At 39.7% G+C, this 23,091-nt stretch overlaps 2 protein-coding genes across 2 annotated transcripts; both read right to left on the bottom strand.

The window, feature by feature from the left end:
- Positions 1–14,903: 14,903 nt before the first annotated feature.
- Positions 14,904–17,093, bottom strand: LOC118425488 (pathogenesis-related protein 1A1-like). Its single transcript, XM_035834350.1, has 3 exons — positions 16,974–17,093; positions 16,283–16,421; positions 14,904–15,345 (listed from the first exon to the last, which is right to left on the bottom strand). Exons 1-3 carry the CDS (start codon positions 17,060–17,062, stop codon positions 15,223–15,225), a joined length of 351 nt encoding a protein of 116 aa, XP_035690243.1. The 5' UTR covers positions 17,063–17,093; the 3' UTR covers positions 14,904–15,222.
- Positions 17,094–18,774: 1,681 nt separating this feature from the next.
- Positions 18,775–23,042, bottom strand: LOC118425330. Its single transcript, XM_035834139.1, has 5 exons — positions 22,899–23,042; positions 21,286–21,341; positions 20,607–20,748; positions 19,689–19,829; positions 18,775–18,908 (listed from the first exon to the last, which is right to left on the bottom strand). Exons 1-5 carry the CDS (start codon positions 22,957–22,959, stop codon positions 18,775–18,777), a joined length of 534 nt encoding a protein of 177 aa, XP_035690032.1. The 5' UTR covers positions 22,960–23,042.
- Between the last annotated feature and the right edge of the window lie 49 nt (positions 23,043–23,091).

Genomic DNA, 23,091 nt, shown 5'->3' on the forward strand with positions numbered 1-23,091 from the left:
TAAAATCTATGAGCACGCGCCAAAATCATCCAACACGCATACGAACGCATACATTAAGCACACACACACACATAAATATATACCTTCATATGTACACATTTTATTTATTTATTTATTTGGACTTCACCATGTTTACAAAATGGTAGGGAGGCAAAAACAGGCAACAACCTTTACTAGTTGCCTCCCGTGCAACTAAATTATACAATAATAGAAAAATAATCATAATGATAACAAATAATAACAATTGTACAATCAAATAATAATTGTGTCAACGACAATAAAAGCAAATATACAATGATAACAAATATAAAGAAATAAATCATAGAAATAATGGTAAGATGAAATATGAAATATCTAGAAAGGTGTACAACTGGGACACTGACAGTAGGTGACCCAAGTACATACATCGTTGGAGTTAAATCTGTCGTTGGTAAGAGAGAGATAGTGAGCTAGGATTGCTTTCTTAATGGTATTAATTGTAACAGCTGGGAAAATTTTAGAGTTCTAATGTTGAGGGGTAAAGCGTTCCAGATGTGAACGATTCTTTGGAAGAAATAGTTTTTAAACGTAGTGGTGAGACATTTTTGGGGCTGGAGCTTGGCTTGTGAGTTGGATCTTAGGGATGTGAGTGGAAAACTTATATATTGATGAATGTCGATACCGTATTGTCCCAAGAAACATTTAAATAGGAAGGATAAGTCTAATAATTCTCTGCGGTAAGATAGAGGTAAGAGTTGGCAGTAGATCAATCTATCCCTGTAATCAGTTGTATGGTTGTTGAGAATGTATTTTGTAGCACGTCTCTGGACTTTTTCAAGGGAAGTAATTAAGTTATGAGTGTGGGGGGACCATATCAACGAGCAATATTCGAGTTTGGGCCTAACTAGTGTAATATATAGGATTTTCTTAACATTTGCAGGGGCATGGTAACCAACAGATCTCTTAATAAAGCCGAGGGTCGAGTTGGCACTAGCTGTGATGTTTTTTATATGACTCTTAAAAGATAGGCAGTTGGACATAGTTACACCTAGGTATTAAATTTCATCATCCATGTGACACTCCATTCGACCATGTTGTCAATATCATGCTGAAGGGAAATACAATCAGCTGGTGATGATATTTGCTTGTAACATTTTGAGTCATCAGCATAAAGGGCCATGGGACATTCTATAGTAGAGGGCAGGTCATTAATATAAAGTAAAAAAAGTAGAGGTCCCAAAATGGAACCTTGTGGGACTCCGGATATTACAGGAAGCCAGTCTGAAGAAACTCCTTCAATGACTACTCGTTGTCTTCTATTAGACAGATAATCAGAGAACCAATTTAGGAGATTCGAGTGGAATCCAAATGTCTTAAGTTTGTGTACAAGAAGGTGATGTGGAATGCTGTCAAAAGCTTTGGAAAAGTCGAGGTAAATTATATCTATCTGGCCACTGTGATCCAAAGTTGTCCCGACGGTTTGAAAGGTTTCCAATAGTTGGGTAGTAGTAGATTTTCCTTTAATAAAGCCATGTTGTAGTGGGTGAATTTGGTCTTGAAGGTGAGGGAAAATACGGTTAAAAATGCAACGTTCCATAACCTTACTTACTACACTGAGTAAGGAAATGGGTCGATAGTTTTCAACAGAGTCTTTACTGCCTTTCTTAAAGACGGGACAGACGTTGGCTTCTTTCCATTTAGCTGGAACTATGCCCGATTGAATACTTTTGTTGAAGATGGCAGTAAGTTGAGGAGCTAATACGTGTGCACCCTCGCGTAGGATCACTGGGGATATAGAGTCAGGGCCAATAGCTTTTGTACAATCTAAGGTAAGCAAGACATCTAGAACTTCCTTGATTGTAAAGTCAATGTTGCCGAGGAAGGGGTGTCTCCAAGCACTGATCTCAGGGAGAGGCTGATTTGCTACAGGGGTAGTAAAAACAGAGAAGAAGAACTTGTTAAACAGATTTGCTTTATCAGTAGGTGTCGTTCCTTGATAATGTTTGTATTTCAGAATTTGTGGCAAGCAATGTGATTTTGTTTTATTTTTAAAGAAAGTCCAAAATTTCTTAGGATTATTATTGACCAAGGATCCCAAGTTCTCAAGGAACAGTTTGTACTTGTAATGAATAAGTTTTTGTAGACCATTTCTAAGTTTCCGGAACTTATGCCAGTGGGCTGGGCGATTAGTTTTCTTTGCCCTTCGCCATGCAGTCAACTTCTTATTTCTAAGATGGTAGACATCAACATCACACCATGGCATGGAATAAGAATTTTTTATTTTAGCTTTTGGTACATGGTTTTCAACCAAGCCACACAAACATTGTAACCACGTATCCCAACAGTCATCAATGCTATCAGATTCTACAAAGCCTTGAGAACCGAGAGTGTCTCTGAGACTTTGTCGTAGGTTATCAAAGTTACATTTTTTATACTGGTAGACATGTCTTTTCATGTTTGATTGACGGAATACCGTACGAAAATTCAGGTCAAACTGTAGAATAGTGTGATCAGTAGGAAAATCAGATGATACTTTTTCAACTTTGGAACATTTTTCAGGAACGTTAGTCAGAATCACATCCAAAAGATGGTTATGACTGTTAGAAGTAACATTATTAACCTGTGTTAGTGAGAAATCATTCAAAACATCACAAAACTGGTTTTCTGTAGTAGAATTGCCTATCAAACTACACCAATCGATATTAGGGAGATTCAAATCACCTAATAAGACCACCTTGTTGTATTCTTGGTCGGCCAAACGCAATGTATGTTGGAGGTTATTAGTAAATGCCAGTAAGTCCCCATTAGGGGGTCTATAAAACAAGATGATACCGATTTTCCCCTGTTTTTCTGTCAGCATTTCGCAGACCAAGATTTCGTCAACAGGTTCAATATCAGACCTCCTTCTTGACAGAATATTGCCATTGACAGCTAAGAGAATGCCCCCGCCGATTTTGCCGGGAATGACAGTACAACGATCTTTGCGATAAAGCAAGTAGCGCTTGGGAAGCAATTCGTCGTCTTTGATACTTGGGGTTAGCCAAGTTTCAGTTACTGCCACTAAAGAAGGCTGATTTGATTCAACAAGGTTTTGGAACAGCACTAATTTATTTCGCCGACTGTTAACAGATTTGATACTACGACCATTCATGTATAAAACTTTGATTTGGCTTGCGCTATCTACTTTATGCAATTCCTTACGATCTTTGCTATTGTCATCCCTATGTAGCGGGGGCGCTGCAGAAGAGCTAACCGATCTCAGAGTTCTACTACTAAGAGAAATGTTCCCAATTGACAATCTTTCATCGTTATTATTATCGTTTAGGCAGGAGTCGGCCTCTCCTGCTAAGAGAAATGTTCCCAATTGACAATCTTTCATCGTTATTATTATCGTTTAGGCAGGAGTCGGCCTCTCCTGTTGAATACATCCTCCTGAAAACCCTGCCGGATGTAGTCGTTAAGATGGGTGGCTAGAAGAGCTGTTCCTTTCGCGGTGAGATGGACTCCATCGTACAAGTGGTGCAGCTCAATGTCTTTGTTGTCCAAAAACCCCCACCCTTTCCTAGCACACAAGGAAGCTAGATGCTGGTTAACTTTGCTCACTTTCACAGTAGACCCGTCTCTGACTGCCAAACTGGAGAAGCAGAGTTGAGTCGAGTTTCCGGACATACTGTTGCCCAGGGTCTCGAATTTTCTCGTTATGGAAGAAATGTCTTCATGAAGGTTGTTCGTCCCAACGTGAAGAATGAGCAGCTGAGGTTGGATGTCAGATAGATCATTCTCTGCCAATCTTTCAACCTGCTCTAAACGAGCTCCTCTGTGTGTCCTACATATGACTACTTTCCCAGTGCTTCGGGACATACGCCTTGGATTCAAGTCTTTCGTCATGGAGTCTGCCAAAATCACAACATCCGGTCTTTTCCAGGGCTGACTTTTGTGTTGGGGCATCTGTGGACGGGTAGCTTGACTGAAACCTGATCTTCTGGGAGACTGTGGACCACGGGTACCTTGACTGAAACCTGATCTTCTGGGAGACTGTGGACCACGGGTAGCTTGGCTGAGGCCTGATCTTCTGGGAAACAGCCTAGAGTTCTTTACTTGTGGCGTGGGACTACGTTGGTACTCATCATCACTGCGCTCCTCCTCTATATCCAGAAGTGACTGATATCTGTTTGACAGGGGAACACTAGTACTACTCGAAGGGAAAAGATTACTAGTTGCAGGGGGGCCTTTAGACACGTGATTCCATGTGTCCTCCCTGACTGTACTGGACGAGTGTTTTCCATCGGTCATAAGAATACGAATCACTTCTTTTAGGGACGCATTTCATCCCCCGTAGTCCCTGTGATAACATGACTGTACTGGACGAGTGTTTTCCATCCGTCATAAGAATACGAATCAAGGGAAAGATACTAGTTGCATGGTTTAGACACGTGATTCCATGTGTGTGTCCTCCCTGACTGTACTGGACGAGTGTTTCCATCGGTCATAAGAATACGAATCACTTCTTTTAGGGACGCATTTTCATCCCGTAGTCCTTGTGATAACATGTGCACATTTTCTTGAACTGAGGCCAATGTGTTTGCTACATTCCGAAGTTCCAGTGTGATGGATTCAAGACTAGGTTTCGGGACTTCTGGGACTGGTGAGGAGGGAGGTAGGCTGATCTTCACTGGCTCACCAGCCACGCGCTTTGGTGACGTTTCAGCCTCCAACGTATCAATGTCTGAAGGGGAAGGAGGTAGGCTGATCTTCACTGGCTCACCAGCCACGCACTTTGGTGACGTTTCAGCCTCCAACGTTTCAATGTCTGATGGGGAAGGAGGTAGGCTGTTCTTCACTGGCTCACCAGCCACGCGTTTAGGTGACGTTTCAGCTGCCAAAGTTTTAGACTTTGGTAATGTCTCAGCACTAACAGACTCATTGGTGACCTGTTCGAAGTTCTCATCCTCGCTGTCGGAGACAACAGAGGGCAGAGGCATTTTAACACACTCAGCCAGAGCTTTCGAGTACCTTCCAAATCTCACAAAGTTACTTAGGGCTACACAGTCCTTTGCTAACAGGATAACTTGTGACTGACCTCTCCTTCTGTTGACCAGACAAGATAGCTCACATTTATGTTCACTCAGAAGATTATCTCTAGCTTGTAGAAACAGTTTGGAACGTGTAGATTTGAGGGCTTCACAAGCAGTGACACTATCTGTTGGCAAGACTTCTCTAACTCTGTCTAACTGCCAGGGGAAATTGTCTTGCTGACTCTCAAAAGCAAGTAAAATATTTTCAATCCTTATCTGTAGCTCGGACGGTGCAGACATCATGGACTGGTGCAGACTTGACGTCGAGGACAGCAGTGTTGAATGCTGGAGATGCTAAGTTTCCTCGCCCTGAGCCGGGAGGTGTCCACGTAGTGACGTCTGGGTGAGGTCTGAGGCTGACCGGTCCCTCAGGTTTCCTAGGATCTAGTACAGGGAGCAAAAACTTCCGGCAGCATCAACAAAGCCTTCAAAGAGAACAACTAAGACTTCTCATAAAGGTCAAAGACTTTGTGCGTTGTCGTTGATGTACCATGTACTGAATACCCACCGGCCCGGGTCCCTATTACAGGACCCGCTGAGTGTGCAGAGTGCCGCCGGTGTGATATGGGGGAGGGGGGCACGTCAAACAGCAAACGCCGGTCACAGCAGCGCTGAATGCTGGAGATGCTAAGCTCCTTCACCCTGAGCCTGGAGGTGTCCACGTAGTGACGTTGACCAGTCCCAAGGTTTCCTAGGATCTAGTACAGGGAGCAAAAACTAGCACATATAATGATGGCTTGCACAGATCAGTGGGAATGTTGCCTTCCTTTTCATGTACGCTTTCACTTGGCCGTACAGGCCCAACGCTAGTAATAACCTTTATCCATGGGTTAACCTATATCTGTTGCTTTAAATATGTTATGAAGTGAGTTCCAGGGGAATCATTTTTATCTAGTATACGGTAAAATGTTACATGTCAAACCACATTAGGCCACAAAACTTTTACCGTTCATCATCTTTTGTTCCCAATTATTGGTCACCATCTTGTTTCATTGGCACTTTGTGTGGAAAACATAGATTGCAAGGATGCCCTTTTACTGTAAGGGCACAGCATGTTTATGACTACGACTACGATGATACATTCTGGTTATATTTCACTTTCACTTGATTTATTTTACCAGGAACTTACAACTCAGGTCAGACTAGACCTGCTTTTCAGGCAATCCTGGGCATACATAGAAACAACACAATAACAATAGGCATATTTCAACAACAACATACTAGCAGTAAAAATAGCATTACTAGACAATTAGGTATAAGTCAATTTGCGCTTATATTATTTTTTCTTATTAATGTCAACTAAATGATTCTTGATGGTATCATAAATTCATATATCTCTTTCGTCAGGAGCAAGAGACACATTTATTTGAGTCTAAGGTACCTATATATTATTGGCCCTCATCGTACCTCACATCACCTCACTTAGCCTGTGGCTAATCTCCAAGCAGACCCTACCGGTAGCATAAGATAATATCAAAAGTTGGCAGAGGAGTGATATGAGTGTGTTTAGCTACTCTTTACTGACTACACTCCTTGGCCAGTTTAATACTATCTTATGCCATTGTAGGATCTGCTTGGAGATTAGCCTGTGGCGTCGTTCCGGGACTGTTTTATCAACATTCAGTACCTAACATTTTACTCACAACATAGCTTTCCGCCTTTTGATTTATTGTCATTTATGCAATTGGCAAAGTTATTTTGAAGCTCTGTCACTTATATCCGTTAACAAAAGACGGCGTTTGAGCTTAAGGTGTTATTTAAGCATTTCGTCACATATGCTACTTTGCATTCATCTTAGAAAGCCCCCTATTCGCCAGTAACAATAACAATAACAAGTAAGTTAAAATCTTAATCTCATACGGCAGCTTTTAGAGTACTCAAAATTTGAAGTATTAACCGAAACCAATTTATGTGGTCTGCAGTAACGTACCAAAGTAACATCGTCCCTAACATTGCCAGCGAAAACGTAGCTGATCAACGTACACACCTACATAGCCCTCAATGCTACGGAGGTAGCAATTGCTATATGGCGGGTCGATCACGTCGTATCGCCGCCCACCAGCGCCCCCTACCCCCCTTAAAGTACGCCCCTGGTTGGTCCCAAAGCCGATACGGTCCACGACCCGAGCAGTCTTCAGGGTAACCCGAGTGATCCTTTCGTCTCGCCCGAGGTGGAAGTCGTGCCTGGACCCGCCTCCTCCACCGCGCTTTGGGGCAGTGCGGTTTCCATAGGTCACTTGGATACTGTTGAATGAACGAAAATTATTTAATCGTTAATCATTGATTGCTACTTATCTATGATTTGTTATTCGTTTCTTATTCATTTCTCTCCCAATTATTTCCTTCGAATTCTGTTTCGTATTTGTTAGGAGTAGGGCTTGTATTTAGCCTATTTGGCTTCCAACCCTTCTCCCGCACGGTTTTTTATATATCATTCAACTTTGCTTTCTGTTCTTTCTTTTTAAGTGCAAATAATCAAATCAAATCAAATAGAAATAATCGGTTATCAGGAAATATTTAAACGTTACTGGTACTGTTAAATGAACAAAAATAATCGGTCACCAGGAAATATTGAAACGTATACTGATAAATCGGTTCCCGTGGTAAAAAATGATAGCCGTTTTTGCCATTCTAAACCATTCATACCGTAACGAACATGTGTTATTTGGGTAGAGAAGGCGATCATCTAATATGATATATGCAAATGAGCATTTACAACCAATTTGTTCAACTCTTTGCTAAAGGTCATTCAGCATTGCCGGCTATGTTCAAGCGAGCTACAGCTGTAGCTGACATGCCTAGCTGTTTGGGTCTTGTAGCCAAAGGGAATACGGACAAGTCAAAGAAGCATACATATTCTTGAAATAGTTGAACTGTAATTTTCAACACCAAAAAGAGGTTGCAGGAAGTCTATGGCGCACACCGTCTCTGTTCAGGGATGGTTGTAAAGCTCTGATGTAGATGGCTTCTTTAATCTCTCTAGCAAAAAAGTCTGTGTCCAAGATTTCAACTTTGTCCAGTGAAACCGAATGACCCAGTGATTCTATATGTATATGCTGGGAAACGTCTAAGGTACAATACCCTGCGCAACATCCTTGTAGCACCTTTTTCACTAGAGGGATTAAAGAAGCCATCTACATCAGAGCTTTACAAACATCCCTGAACAGAGACGGTGGGCACCATAGACTTCCTGCAACCTATAATCCACTGCTTACTGAGTCACGTGTTCTATCTGCATAACGTGACGTCACGTTAGAAGTGAATTGTTCATTCCTTGACAAAGACTGATGCTGTGCAGTCGAAAATTTGGGTGAGTCCAATTTTGGCGTTGGAAATTACAGTTCAACTATTTCAAGAATAACTTCTACCAACACAAGTTAAGCATAAATATTGTCAACAAATCTAGAGGCAGGACAATTTAGATCCGCCCATTTTTCCGTATTTTTACCTCCATGAAATGTCATGGAATGGAGGTTATATTTTCTGTTATGTGTCTCTGTCTGTGTAGATGATTACTCAAGAACGGCTGGATGGATTGGTTTCATACTTGTTGTGTTGGTGGGGTGTGATAAAAGCTCGAATCGATGAGATCTTGGGAGCCGTATCTGTCGTTATAATCGATGTAATAATATCAGAAATCCCCCCTATATTTGAGATATATTGGTACGGGCATCGTGCTGTATGTGTTTGTTAATGGGCTTAGCTGCAAGCAGATAGTGAGGTGACAGCTGTTTGGGGAACCCCCAGTAGTTTTATTTATGTCTGCTTAGGACTGTTTGAAATATTTGTAACAGTTGGCACAGTAGTTACCTCCATGAAATGTCATGGAGGTTATATTTTCTGTTATGTGTCTCTGTCTGTGTACAAGATTACTCAAGAACGGCTGGACGGATTGGTTTCATATTTGTTGTGTTGGTGGGCTGTGATGAAAGCTCGAATCGATGTGATTTTGGGCGCCGTATCTGTTGTTATAATTGATGTAAAAATATCAGAAATCCCCCTATATCTGCGATATATTGGAATAGGCATCGTGCTTTAAGTGTTTGTTAATGGGCTTAGCTCCAAGCAGATAGTGAGGTGATTTGTATGACAGCTGTTTGGGGAACCCCGAGTTTTTTTAATATGATAACTAGTTTTATTTATGTCTGCTTAGGATATCATGGAGATGTGAAGCGTAAGTATAATTGTAAGAAGTTGAGGTACATTTAACGGTAATGCTTAACAGGTATGGATGTCTCACATACTGTACTGCTGATTTGAGTGACATGGTGATTGAAATGCCATTAGGTCCTCTCATCTTAGATGGGTTGGGTGTCAGAAGTTTTATGGGCGATACAGATGTTCTGATTTCGTTACGATAAGGGACAGTTGTTAGTTGTCTCTTTCGTAGCCAATGGTACTTGTTTTTTAGCAGACGGGGTTGGCGCCAAGTATTCATCTTACAGTTGATGTAGGGCTATCAGAGGAAAGTGTGCATCTCATTTTTGTACCGTGTGAACAGCTGATGTTATGACATATTGGTGGAAAATCAAATCACCATCTGACTAAAGTTGGCCACATCCCTTCTTCTTTCTGAGTTTCCCAACTTCCTCCCACCACACCGCTCTGAGGCACATAGTCGAACCTCAATAATGCTGACAACCTTAGACACTTTAAATGCCAAACATCAAGCTTAAGGAACACCACGCTACCATATGCCGTCGACCTCTTAAACGCACATTACACAATTAAGTGTCACATTTTGATAATTACTAATCAGATGGACATCCTCTGTGTCATTAAATAAATACACCACTACTTTCCCATAACATTTATAACCATTACTCTCAAATACAACCGACTATAAACATACATACCATCCACAAAAAAGCAATAAATATTTCATGGAGGTATGAGGTCCCCGAACTCTAGTTTAAATATTAGACTTATGGGTCAAACAGATATTTCGAACAAATCGTTTAGTTATAAGGTGTGTATAGTAGATTCAACGTATGAAATATTTGCATGCGTGTACTTTGATACGAGTGATCGCTGTTGTTGTTTATGTCCGGGTTATTTGACCGCTAGTGCCTGCCAGGACGTCAGTAGATTGGATTGAAAATTAATATGTAAATTAGCGAATCAAATTACCGGTTAATATGTAAATCAGTATTTTACAAAACACATGCTTTTTGCCTACCACCGCGTCACCGTGACATCATCGCGATCGCTCGTATAGCAACAATGATTAAGCTTACGCATCCACAACCCTCTTGCTCCAGACACGGATTACGGTGATTTGCCCATATTTCTCTAAAGCGCGGTCACTGAACGCCCATCCGCCGTCGCCCCCGTAGATGGGTGATGAAACGATATGCCGGCCAGTCCGCGGCAAGCTCTTGGCTGTGTCTGGAAACATACACAGCGTCTATCTTAGTAAGACAACTTTTGAAGCAAAGTTGTCTTATTTCACGACAGTACTATTCATGTAACCCGAAACCTTCAAGTTCTCGTGGTCTTGTTACGTCGTAATAAGCAATTTAGCATGTAATAAGAAGGACTTATGGTTCGTCATACTCATAACTATATATGATAATAACTTTATTGCACGTGCATACCCGAAGGCTAATTGCAAACAAAGTAAAGCTGTGCTATACATAATTGCATAATTAACAAAGAATGAAAATGAGATTTATAGATAAAAGAGAAGTGACATCTATTCTAAATCTACTTAAGCTATTTGATGGGTTTGGCTATTGCTCCTTATGCAGTAGGAGATGAATTGTCTAACAAGCACATTGTGTCCTTACTTAATGATGTGATTGTATAAACAGTTTTTTTAACTTGCCCTGTGGGGACATTGTGTAAAAATTTGACTTAATGATGACATTATGTAAACAGTTTCAATAGTTTTTAATTCCGCAAATGTAAACCGCCAAATAGCCCGCCAATTCAGCCTTAGGGCTGCCTACAGAAGAGGCTGGTGCATTTGAATTGTTTGAATAAAGAAACCAGTCATCCAGCACAAACCGTTATCAACACTACTGTCCGACCACAACTCTTTGTTTTCACCTTGATGTGCAGCCACCTGTTGCACAATCCAGCCTCTGGCTGGCAAACCGAAATGGTGTCCAACAGGAAAACTCCAGCGCCTAGTATATGCGAAGTAACATGTATCGATCTGTTTTTGTTATTTGTATACAGTTACAAAGTTGAGCAAAGTGAACTTAAGTCTTGGTATAAATTCTTGAATATTTCTATCTATTTTTGGAATCACAAAGGAAAATGAAATAGGCTACATTGAGAGCAACAACAAAAATGGCGCAAGAGAATGCCATCATAAAGGTTTATCTGACCGCAATCGTTGTAAATTATAAATGGTAAATAAACAGAAAATTATAATTATAGCATTTGATTTTGACCCCGAAAAAAATAATCAATAACCTAATGTACTGTAAATTTGTGCAATTGTATCAAAATAACAAAAGTGAATATCAATAAAAAGACTTACGAAATGAAATTTACTCAAATCAACAATACAAAGTGATAAAATGTTGTGTGAATGACTACGAAAACGAAGAAAAAATAGAGCATCATTGCGAAAAGAAAACCTTACAAAATGCTAGATGGCGTATGATTCACGAAACAAAGCATCTATAATTGTATAATCTAGTTTTTCTTGATCATTTCAATGTCTCTAGAACTCAGGCCATGCATTTAGCCTGATACAGCAGTGTTATTATTAGACTTGAATGAAAGCAAAATACAAGCCCTATGTGAAAAGCTTGCTCAATGAATCAGTGAGCCGCAATGGTAATAGAAAACACAGATATATAAACAGATGCACTCACCCAATGAATATAAGCGTACCATCGGACACCGCTATGTTTGTGTTAAGGCTTGGAGCTGTAGCTTGTTCACATCCTGTGGCAGTACTTAAGATAATGGCTAGGAGGAAAACTCCAAAATAACGTTTCAATTCCATCGTACAAATTTTCATACTACACTCGACCGGCAAGATGGCAGAACTGAAAACAAGAGAGTCTTTTATATTAGCTTTCAAATGATCCAAACGATATAAGGCAGACTGATTAACTCAACAACACAATATCTTAATGCTTAAACAACAGTTGGATAAATCAATTTGATCAAAGACAAAGGATAAAAGAGAAATTCCACATTGTTCATACAAAACGTTTTTCTTCTAGCCTCATATATGTAAATACCCAGTTTCACATGCATGAATACAACTGCGCAATATGAATAACGATGAACACACCTCCTGTGTGGTGAAGGCGAATAGAGTTGGTGTAGAGCAGTGCAAACGTGGCACAAAGTAACATGACACAACTATTGTGTACGTATGCTAACCCTTGAGTATTAGAATTCTAGCTGTGGCTTGTTCTACCGTCAAGCAAAGACGGAAACTTTGTAAATAATGTACAGATGTTGCGGTCTTTCGAATCATCTGAGATTATGATTACTAGTATCAATTACTTTTTGTAAGTTTTTGCTATTATTGTCGGAAACATTAATTAAAAGTAAGACTTGAAACTCTAACCTCTGACTGCATGCCAGACATCTAACGCAATTTGTTAACATGTGCTTCATAACTTGACGTCGTTTAGTAAATAACTCCCCATGCATCTCCTCAAACCAGCGCGTTTGTTTATCCAGATCTCATATCCAGGGTAACAGTGAGGCTTGGTAACTGGAGGTTCTCAAAAAACTCTGGGCACCCTCACAGGTGAACATGATACTTTGTATACATCCGGAAACGCCCCGGGTTCATGATGATATGTGATCGCATGGGAAACCTTCATCCAAAGTCTCATATAGACAAATTGCAATATTATCCGCAGACAATTCTAATGAAATCAGTCAACAACAAAAAATAACAACATATTTATGATGGCATGATACTAGTATTTATTGCGTCGGTCATATTTTTGCAGGAAAGCTGTCGTTCTCTATATGAAGATACAAGGCGGTATACAGTATACTAATTTAGAGGAAGTGAAACCTCATCATCATCGGCCGACGTGATCAAACATGAAACCTCCGTGTACTTTTTATCCCCGGATTCTTTGCCCAACTCTGCATTTGCGATGCTACTCTTTCTGTAGTCAATATTTTCGATAGAATTCATGTTCAACAGGAGAATCCGAAACATACTATTCTCTCCGCGACAATATGTACCATTGCGGTTAATCGTTCTCGAGTCTAGTTAACGATTCGTATCCAAATATAGTAAAAACGTACAAGGCTTGCACACCTCTAATATTCTGCTTCAAATCTACGGTAGCACTGTTTGATTACATTTCTTGGCGTTTTCATGGTCGTTCAACCTTGCCATTTAACCTACGTCAGTAGTAGGAAAAGTGTCTACTGGATGACTATACTCATATCAGAAGCATTCAATTAAATTGGGCCAAATAAATAGCCTAATAGTATGCATTTCTGACATTTTCAGTCACCGCTGTCCAGTCTAGCTGACAAGAATTCAAACCAACAAGTCAGTTACATTACAATTTACGACAATTAGAAGGCAGCTATTTAGTTATTTTTGCATGCAGCGATGACACATGCGTATGCGGGGAACAAACATTATCATTAGTCTCCAGATACATGTACTATATTCAGTATTCTGATAGGTGGTGTTTAGAAATTTGGAATGTTATTAGCTTCGCCAAGAAGATTATGTTTTTGCCTGAATTGGGTCTGTATGTAGGTCAACAGGATATAACTCGAGAAATTGTGGATGGAACTTTTTTATTTTTTTGCAGGTGTGTAGCGGTTGTTGAAAGGCATGCCTAGTTCGAAAATGGGTTACCTGGCGTTTTCCTACGGTACATTAGCGAGCTTGGTATTTTTTTGGTGTTTTTTCGGGAAGCATAAGTCAAAATGTAGCTGGGCGATTTCCACAATATTTGGCAGGTGTTTAGCGGTTGTGGAAAGGATTGTCATGTGCAAGAATGGTTTAGCTACCTTTTACCTATGGTGCTGTAGCTGGCTTTGTATGTAAGTGCGTTTGTCTGTATGCAAGATAACTCGAGATGTTCTTGATGGATGCTAATGATATTTGGTTGATAGGTAGGGGACACAGAAAGGAAGGTCAAGTTCGATAATGGGCCTCCTGGCGACTTGATTTTTTAATGGTGGATAGCTGTTGGTACTAGGAGTCAAAGGTCTAATTTTGGGCCCCCTAGCAGCTTGTTTGGAACTGCAGTGGGTCTTATAGTTTGTAGCTTTTAAGAAGGATAACTGCAGAGGAGATTGATGGATATTTTTTTGTTTTTGGTAGCTAGGTACTTTGGTTGATTATCAACATCTATTTGATATAATTACTTAGGGAAAGTTATCCAATTAACAGAAATAAACAGTGTTTTCTGTATATAGATGCATCTCATTTTGACCTATATTTAAGGACACAGCTGTTTGCCAGATGTTTTGCCTGAGAAGCCTTGTGACCTGGACGCCCTAACACTGTGAAAATCCTCTTGACAAGCGTGAAATTCTGATTGACCAGGGATGCTACCACTGAGGTCATCTTTGGTCACAGTCCAATACCCCCTATCATCAATACTATTCGACCAGGCTGGAGTCTGGTAGAGACTACATGATTTTAACAAAGCACTTAAATGAAAGTTGCGCTAGAAAGTATCACAACAGTGTACATAATTCCATTGTCACCAGTTGGCCAAGAAGGTTATCTTTGGTAGCATTTGTGGGTTTGTGAGGAACACAAGTTCATGAAGTCATTTGCTATTGGGGTAGGTACTATTTAGTAATACATGAAAAAGACCTTAAAGTATTAATAAAGGCATGATTATTTGGCGAAGGGATGTGTTCGATGAACTCTAGTTTTAAATTATTTTGCATTGTAGTCTTGAATTTCTCTTATGCATAGGTGTGCGTGAATAATCGTTCATCGATTTTTAATGTTAGTAACTTCATTTTATCTTGGTTTTGCCATAGTTTGACCTAAATACTTAGTGATTATCTCCTTTCGTAATAGATGTTATTATCTTTATCATGTTAGAACTATTTAGACAGTGGCCTATCATTATCTTTTTCTGTCATGAAAATGTACACATCTTTGCGTGCATTGAAAGTTGGATCTTTTGGAAAACAACATGGTTCTTGATTTATCATTACCACAATGAAGATACGTTTAGTTTCCGGATCTCTACATCTGGACATTCCTTTCGAACAGGAAAACCGACTTCCAATTTCCTGCCGGCTCATAGATACAGGCGAGGTACTTCTCTGTCTTAGCACACCCCACGCTCTTTGTATCCTTCCACACCATCTGTAAGAGATACAACAGGACAAATGCTTATTGACTTTTGAACATCACTCACATATTATCTTGTAGACATCAATTAGCTTTAAAAATAAAACTGCAGTTACAAAAATATGATATGATAGGTAACTCCAAATGTGCATTCCGTAAATGTATGAAGTCATTAATTGAATAGCTTTTCGTATCTTCAAATAATTTTTTTTCTATTCCCTCTTAAGAAGTGTAATTCCGCACCATCTGTAACAGATACAACGTAACAAAGCAGTGCTTATTTTGAACATTATTCGCATATTGTCTCAAAGTTATCAATCAGCTTCAAAAAATATAACTAACTGCAGTTGAAAAAATATGATGTGATAAGTAACTCCAAATGCGCATTCTGTAAATGTATTAGGTCATTAATTGAATATTATTAATATAATATCTTGATTAGTGTAATTCCGCACCATCTGTATGAGGTACAACATCAAGTCATCAATCACCTTCAAAAATAAAACTAATTGTGGTTTTAAACAATATGATATACATGTAATAGGTAACTCCTTGCAAATATGCATTGTGTAAATGGACTATGCTAATGATAGTCATCGACAATGAATAGGAGAATGAGCGTGAGTGAGTCTATGTGTGAGGGAGTAAATAAGTAATATTGCGTGAGCAAAAATAGCCAGTAGACACAGTCATGAAGCCGATTTTTTGGGTGTGCTGCACTTATTGATTCACTTCACATCCCTATCCTATGTTTACACAATCTCTCGCTAGCTGGGGTCAATGACACCTCCTAGATGGTGCCAACTGCAAGGCCGACCGCTAGGGGACGCGATTTTAGTTAGGCTGCTTCGTCCGTAACCCGTGTTTAAACAATGTCTCGTTGGCTAGGTGGTGGCAACTATAAGGCAGGCGGCTAGGTGCGCGATTTTAGTTAGGCTACTTCATCCCTAACCTGTGTGAAGTGTCCGGCTGACTCTATGTTGAGTGCGAGGGGCTGACGGGGTTTGTAAAGATCCTTTTCTTTGTACCAGGACTCCACAGATATCCGGCAGTCCACCTCAGGGAAATAGTACATCAAGTTTTCTCCATGCCTGTAGAAGGGACATAAGAGTCCGGAGATTTCACTACCACAGGAACACAGACACAAATGTGCACCCAAAACAATATCTCTCTTTTTAATGGAGAAAATAAGAAAATGGTGAGAAAACCTAACCTCACATTACGAGCAGGATTTAATTGACTATGGATATGGATTATGACCTAGTCTGTCATGTTGAGTATGTTGTACTTACATGTATATAATGTTTTGTCTTGCATATATGTGTTCCATGTATATTTAATCCAGTTTCCAAGAGCCCCGCTATGAATCATTACTATGTCACTGAGATAGGCTACCCTGGCTAATATATAAATAGATAAATAGAAGTAAACAGAAATTGATACAAATAAATACAAATAAATACAAATGAATAGAAATAAATACAAATAAAAAATAAAATAGAAGTAAATAGAAATAAATGAATTGAAAAAGAGATTGTCATATTTATAACTATCAATGATAGTTATTTCGTAATCATTCTGCTTTATTACCATCATGGCAACTTTTACTACTAAAGGTTGTTTTGAAAGACCACAAAACTCACGGGACCATTCTGCCGTCCACCTGCCACCTGCGGCTCTCTGAGCTAGAGTGAATCAGCGGGGAGTTGGAATCCTGCAGGGTCTGCACCATTTGTTGAGCGAAGTCCGCACACTTCTGCAAAGAGGATTTACGGTTTTAGGTAATGGATGAAAGACAAGCGAAACATACCCAATACCCCGGGCACTTTAAAGAACCCACCACACGTGCGACGGTGCGTTGTGAGTGGTTCAAAACCTACAGTACCTTGGCCGCACCTGGGGCAATTACTGTCGTATTGAGTTCACCTGATTGGCGCCGAATGGCAGCTCGCTCCAAACCCTTGCGATTTAGCCCGCCTATTGTAAACTCCTCGCAATTCAGCCCCTGGCTGCAAAGAGTGAGTAGTCGGCCCACCCAATAACCAAATAGGCATTCTGTAAAAGAATATTGACCTGTTGCGCTATTTTCCTGGTGATGAACTGACACCAGCCCGAACCATGGACAAGCACATTTTTCTAAGATTTCTAGGGGACAGAATAATTTTCTTTCTAGAAGATAAATTTTCTGTGAGGAAACAAAATAAGATACAGAAGGATAAGCATTTCTGGCAGTGAGGGCACTCATTTCAATATTATGATAACATTTAAATGAGCTCCGGCGCGAGTGGAAGGTCGCAAATACTGTAAATGCAGAAATGAACGCGGTGTATTAATGTTCGCGGTTTTCGCGGTGACCATTTCCCCGCGGCCGCGAACTTTAAACCACCGCGAACATTTTTATATTATGGTATCAGACTGCAGTCTATGGTGCTGCCGCGAAATTAAAACTTCTGCGAAAAGTCATTTTCCCGCATCCGCAAAATTGAATCCACGCGAACTTAAATGCATTTGCAGTATGCAGTAGGTGAGGCGATAATGACTGTAAGTTTCCCGCCCATCTGCTCCTCCAGCTTTTTGCATTCGTTTGCACTGATTTCGCACCCTGTGAGTCGTCCCCCACTGTGTCCTCATTTGGAACATTCCATCAAAACAAAGATGGCGGACAGTTATGAAGTCACAGAAGCAAAGTTAAGGTGAGCCGGTTTTATGTCTTTTCCGTAGTCACCAGGAATTTCCTGGACTATGTTAGATTTGGAATTTCAGTGCAGGTTGACTGGGTTTGGTTGTGACAAAGAATTCCGAGCATGTTCTCATTTTTCAGCTTCAAGCGTACGACCTCACCACTCAAAACCAAGGACTGTTCACGTCAAGCAAACTTTCATCAGTTTGACGCTTGTTGAAATTGTACAAACTATCATAATGTCAAAATATGCTTTATTGATCCAATTGGACGTTTTAGGGTTTTTGGCACATAGACTAACTTACCTCATTCAGTAAGACAATGATAGACGCTGTCAACTAACATTACAGGCTGAAAGTCTATCACAAAAATATAATACCAACATGCTGTCACATTAACTACACATACCCATTCTCCTACGCAGAGGGGTCACAGTCGTGTCAGAACTCCTTGTGGTCACCTCTGCTGTCTTGTGTACTCAGACCAGTTAGGGACCGCCCTACTTATAAATATTATTAAGCTTGCCCTTATATGGGCTGTCAGCCGTAGGGGATCGGGTGTAGGAGGATGGAGCCATGCAATACGTAACATGATTGGCTGATAGCTTCCCAGCGGCCTTTGTGAGACAGCTTGCGACAACAAAAGCCCAAGAAAAGCCTATTCCCCGATTGGTTGATAGCTTGTTTGTGGCGAAAATCATAATAACCACTGATAGGGCATGAGATAACAGGGCCCCATAGGCTAATGCCGTTGGGGACCGGGCGTTAGGAGGATGCACATACCGGACACCACGTGAGATCTGCTGCACCGTGATGACTCCTTTTCTCATTATGAAGCCTCAGACATTCCTCCTGGTCAAAGGTGTCATCGGGGATTGGTAGGGCTGCTGAAGGTCGTCCTAAAGTATTCATAACAATAGAAAAATAATGACGAATAAAAATTTAAAAATAAGAAAAAAACTAATAAAAGACTATTAAATAAAGAAATTAAAAATTAAAAAATCAAAGATAAAGATTGAAGATTAAAAATTAACAGGGGAGACATTATGTTCAAGGACCGCATCCACAAATCCGGATCGGATCTGCAGAAGTCGAATTTAGCGATTGTTGCATGTAAGACCCAGCTAAAGAGCAGTAATGTTGATGTCCAAAGCCCCTGTTCCAACGTATGAGAATGTGGGCAGCTTTTATGAATTAAAGGGTCTACTAGTATGCGATCTTGTCCTTTCTTTGTGTCTACCTCTTACCCACTCTTATCAAATCAAGTCAAACTTTATTGAATCAACATGGCAGTAATCCAGACTAAATTGCGTGGATGTGACAGTGAAACAAGTTATTAATACTAATATATTGGCAGTTAAAATCATATATAGTTAAAATCAAGATATAGATAGAATACAATTTCTAAAACCATTTCGTGTGTCAATACATAACAACACAACAATAACAACTGAGTACATGTATATTGCACATGATGGGGGCGAACGATATTGCACATAGTGACATGGGGCTCACACTAAGTCTAATAAGTCTCTCGCTGCCCACGCCACAAACGAGTTCCTACCCTTTTTATCAATCGTAGTAAATGCTGCTAATAGATTTTCACTTTTATTTGCTGAACTCTAAATTGTTCACTGCTGATAAAAGAAATACGAAAAATAAGAATCGGAGCTACTTACCCACATCACAGATTCCGCACGCTTTCGGACACTTACACGCCATGAAGTATTGAAGCTGTGGCTTCTGGTGAAGACCACGGTTCGCAAAAAGGTCGCACATCTGATCAGGATAGATGTTGTCACAAATGTGGTCCTCGGGGTCTTTTAAAGTAAGAGTGAAACATAAAGATAATCAATCAGTGAATAATTTTAATACTTTTGTATACCAGTCAGTATATATAGCCTTGACGAAGGTGACAGAAGGTCATCGAAACGTTGGCTCGTAATATAATTGTAATAAAATTCATGGTTATGTATCAAGAACTTTGTGATTTAAAAAATAATCAGTGCATAGTGAAAATTTGCACGGAGCCGTCATCTTACACAGCTAGTGGCCCCAAACCAACACAACTTCTTCCTTACACGAAAAGCTATATACCGGCAAAAATTAAGACCATAGCACTCCCAGGACAACAGATTCAAAAGCCATACGTTCTGCTGCAGTACCAAGGTCACAAGCAAGGGGCCCAAATTGGACCTTAACCTTTGTCTTTCCGACCCCTATCCATATATCAAATATCATTACAATTCATCCAGAAGTTCTAATTAATGTTGACAACAAATATGCAGATACAAAATGACACACAGGCACAGACACATAGATGAACATTAAGAACCAATGCATCCACTTTTCATGCAGATATCAATGTGGGGGGGGGGGGGGCTTCCACTGTTGAGTGAGTGAATGAGTTATTTCAAAAAGAACTTCTCACTGTTATCATAATTAATGTCTGTTTTGCATCAGTCTAAACCGCCTTTTTTCAATTTTGAATATTGCTGAAAACTTATTTGTCTCCAGTAAAATTGGCAAACAGGAATCCAGACTTAACCATGCTTTAATCACGTACAGAACAAGAGCACTTTTAGTACGGGTCCTACCGGCACAAAATCCACAAGTGGCTTCGCAGTTTCCCCTCATCCATGCTTCGTGAACAGGCGAGGAACAGTGGTCCTTCAGCTTGTAGAAATTGCAGACACAGTTGTTGTACACATTCGTGCATCCAGGACTCCTTTTTGCAACCTGCTTAAAATATAGAAAAAGATTTGTTTTATTCACATGTCCATTAGTGTAACGCTGTTACTCTATACTTCCAGGAGCCCATGAAAATAATGAAGATAAAACTTACTCAGCGATATTGAAAAATTAAACAGAAAGAGATGAACAGAAAGAAAAAAAAATCTGAAAATTAAAGATAATCAAATATGGTTAACATAATTGTGCACAGAGGTCAGAGGTCAAAGTAACGGAAATGATCTGAATATATATACATCTATGATATTGAATATGAATTGGATCGGAACGAACAAAATTATGATACAAAGATTGCTCATCGGAATTCATACATCATGATTATTCAGATATGTATTACAAAACATTTTTACCAACATAAAGTTTATGGCGGCCTTTGCCATGTGCCTTTTCTAAGTTTCTCTTTTTTTTCATTTCTGCACAGTTACTTGTGGTCAACAGCTATGACAGTAATCGGCTTACTTTTATCAATCAAAACATGACTATTCTCGTCTTAAAATTGTTTAAACCACGTTTCTTTGTACATACCTTCTTCACCTCCAAGTCTCCAACGAAGCCTTGGATAGGCAAGTCACTCAGAGATTCTACGAAAAATAGATTTATTTAGACCATGTTTATTTCTATCATATGGATGCCATTTGCATCATTTTTGTCCCTTTGTGACCAAACAGTTAATCGTACAAACCCGATGCAAAATGATACCAATAAGTACCATAAAATGGATACAAATTGCCGAGAATATCAAAGTCGTTTCTAAAGTCAATGAAGATGTGAAAGAGCAATACCATAAGCTGTATGTCATTTGTTTACCTTCCTGATAATTTTTTAATAAATGCTATCTGTATAATCGAATAAAGGTAGCCTTACTGTTTGATTATGAACTATTCCTTTACCTGTATTTTGTCTTCATAGCAATAGAAAAATTGTCGCATTTTAGATTTTGTTCAGGATTGCAAAGTGGCCACTGAGAAAAATGATGCAGATCTCTGCAAATGTTCCCAGCCTATGCATGGCGTTTAATCTAAGCGGCTAATGTGTATTGTCATTCTGCGTAATGCCCCTTTGATATGCTGCCGATGCATTAAAATATAGTGTCTGTAAACAAAGAACAAAGGCTATCTATTTGAGAGCAAAGCATCTATCAATCATACTTTTGTTCCTGTGTCAGTCAAAAATGTCAGGATTGTGGACATTGTATCGTTGTCCTATCAATATGCGGCCATATCAAAGGGTTTGAGACATTATCCTAACAAAGGAGACATACTTTACGTTCTGTACATTATTGTATACCACAAATCCCTTTCTACCAATATCAAACAAATATAAATCGTATCTTCGTTTTCAGGCACGCAATGGAATAAAATGGATCTAGGGCTCTGATCAGAGTTCTTTGGGTCATTTGGGGGTTTTCTTGGGAACTGAATGAAACAACATTTTTGTGGGGGGGGAGAGGGTTACTTTGTATTTCAAACGGTAATATGTTTACTATTTACAATAGATACATGCCGAGTACGAAGGAGACTCCTATGATTTACCTACACGTACCCTCTGTCCGCCACTTGTTCATACTTTTCCCCATAGAAAGCTACCCCAAGCACCGTGATTTTTACAAGTCCATCGCACACAGGCGACGAGAGCCATTTAAAATTTAGTTTATATCGGATAAAGGATTTTCGTTGCATCACAATGCCCGACATGATTTAAGATTTTTCCCTGTATTCCATCCCATATTGATATATCTGCTACCTCAATTTTCCACATCAACTACTGAAACAATCAGCAAAATTTATCCGTTAAAAAGATTATAAAAACATACGTAACATACTTATAGCTTTCTTATTCTAATCTAGTACACAATCCAGCTATGCTGTGCAGATTCTTGTTGACCATAAGATTTGCGAACGCCTTTCGATACAAAGACACATTCATCGAACGATGAAGATGACGGCGGTTTTATCAAATGTTATACCAATCACTTAAGACCAGCCAATTCCGTTAAAACAAAATAGACTTAACGTAGACATACTTATATGTGTAACAAACACAGTTAACCGCGTATTGGCTTACGGTTTAGACAGTTGTATATATATGCCTGAAGGCCATAATCGGTTTTGCGCCGTCAAATAGTTGTTAATCCTTACTTGCAATGGTAAGTAGCGGTAGAGCAATGCCGTAAAGGGCGACGTGTCCAAAAAGCCTCATTCTCCCGTCTTCACTCACAGCGACGTCTTTCTCACTTTTGTCAGGACGAAACCTCGTTTAAATGCCCAACAGACAAGAATATACCAAAGGCGCTACGGGTTCTGACGATTTCGCGAGCTTCGGGTTGTTTAT

The sequence above is a fragment of the Branchiostoma floridae genome, chromosome 11 (genome assembly GCF_000003815.2).
Source record: "Branchiostoma floridae strain S238N-H82 chromosome 11, Bfl_VNyyK, whole genome shotgun sequence".
In the NCBI taxonomy this organism is placed as follows: Eukaryota; Metazoa; Chordata; class Leptocardii; order Amphioxiformes; family Branchiostomatidae; genus Branchiostoma; species Branchiostoma floridae.

Coding starts and splice junctions, on each gene's coding strand:
- LOC118425488 (XM_035834350.1), bottom strand. CDS start 17,062: ATGGTGCAGACCCTGCAGGATTCCAACTCCCCGCTGATTCACTCTAGC. Junction 16,422..16,973: donor GTGGACGGCAGAATGGTCCC/GTGAGTTTTGTG, acceptor TCCCTTCTACAG/GCATGGAGAAAACTTGATGT. Junction 15,346..16,282: donor CAGCCGGACACTTCACACAG/GTTAGGGATGAA, acceptor TATCTCTTACAG/ATGGTGTGGAAGGATACAAA.
- LOC118425330 (XM_035834139.1), bottom strand. CDS start 22,959: ATGAGGCTTTTTGGACACGTCGCCCTTTACGGCATTGCTCTACCGCTA. Junction 21,342..22,898: donor ACCGCTACTTACCATTGCAA/GTAAGGATTAAC, acceptor TATTTTTCGTAG/AATCTCTGAGTGACTTGCCT. Junction 18,909..19,688: donor GTGCGGAATCTGTGATGTGG/GTAAGTAGCTCC, acceptor TGAATACTTTAG/GACGACCTTCAGCAGCCCTA.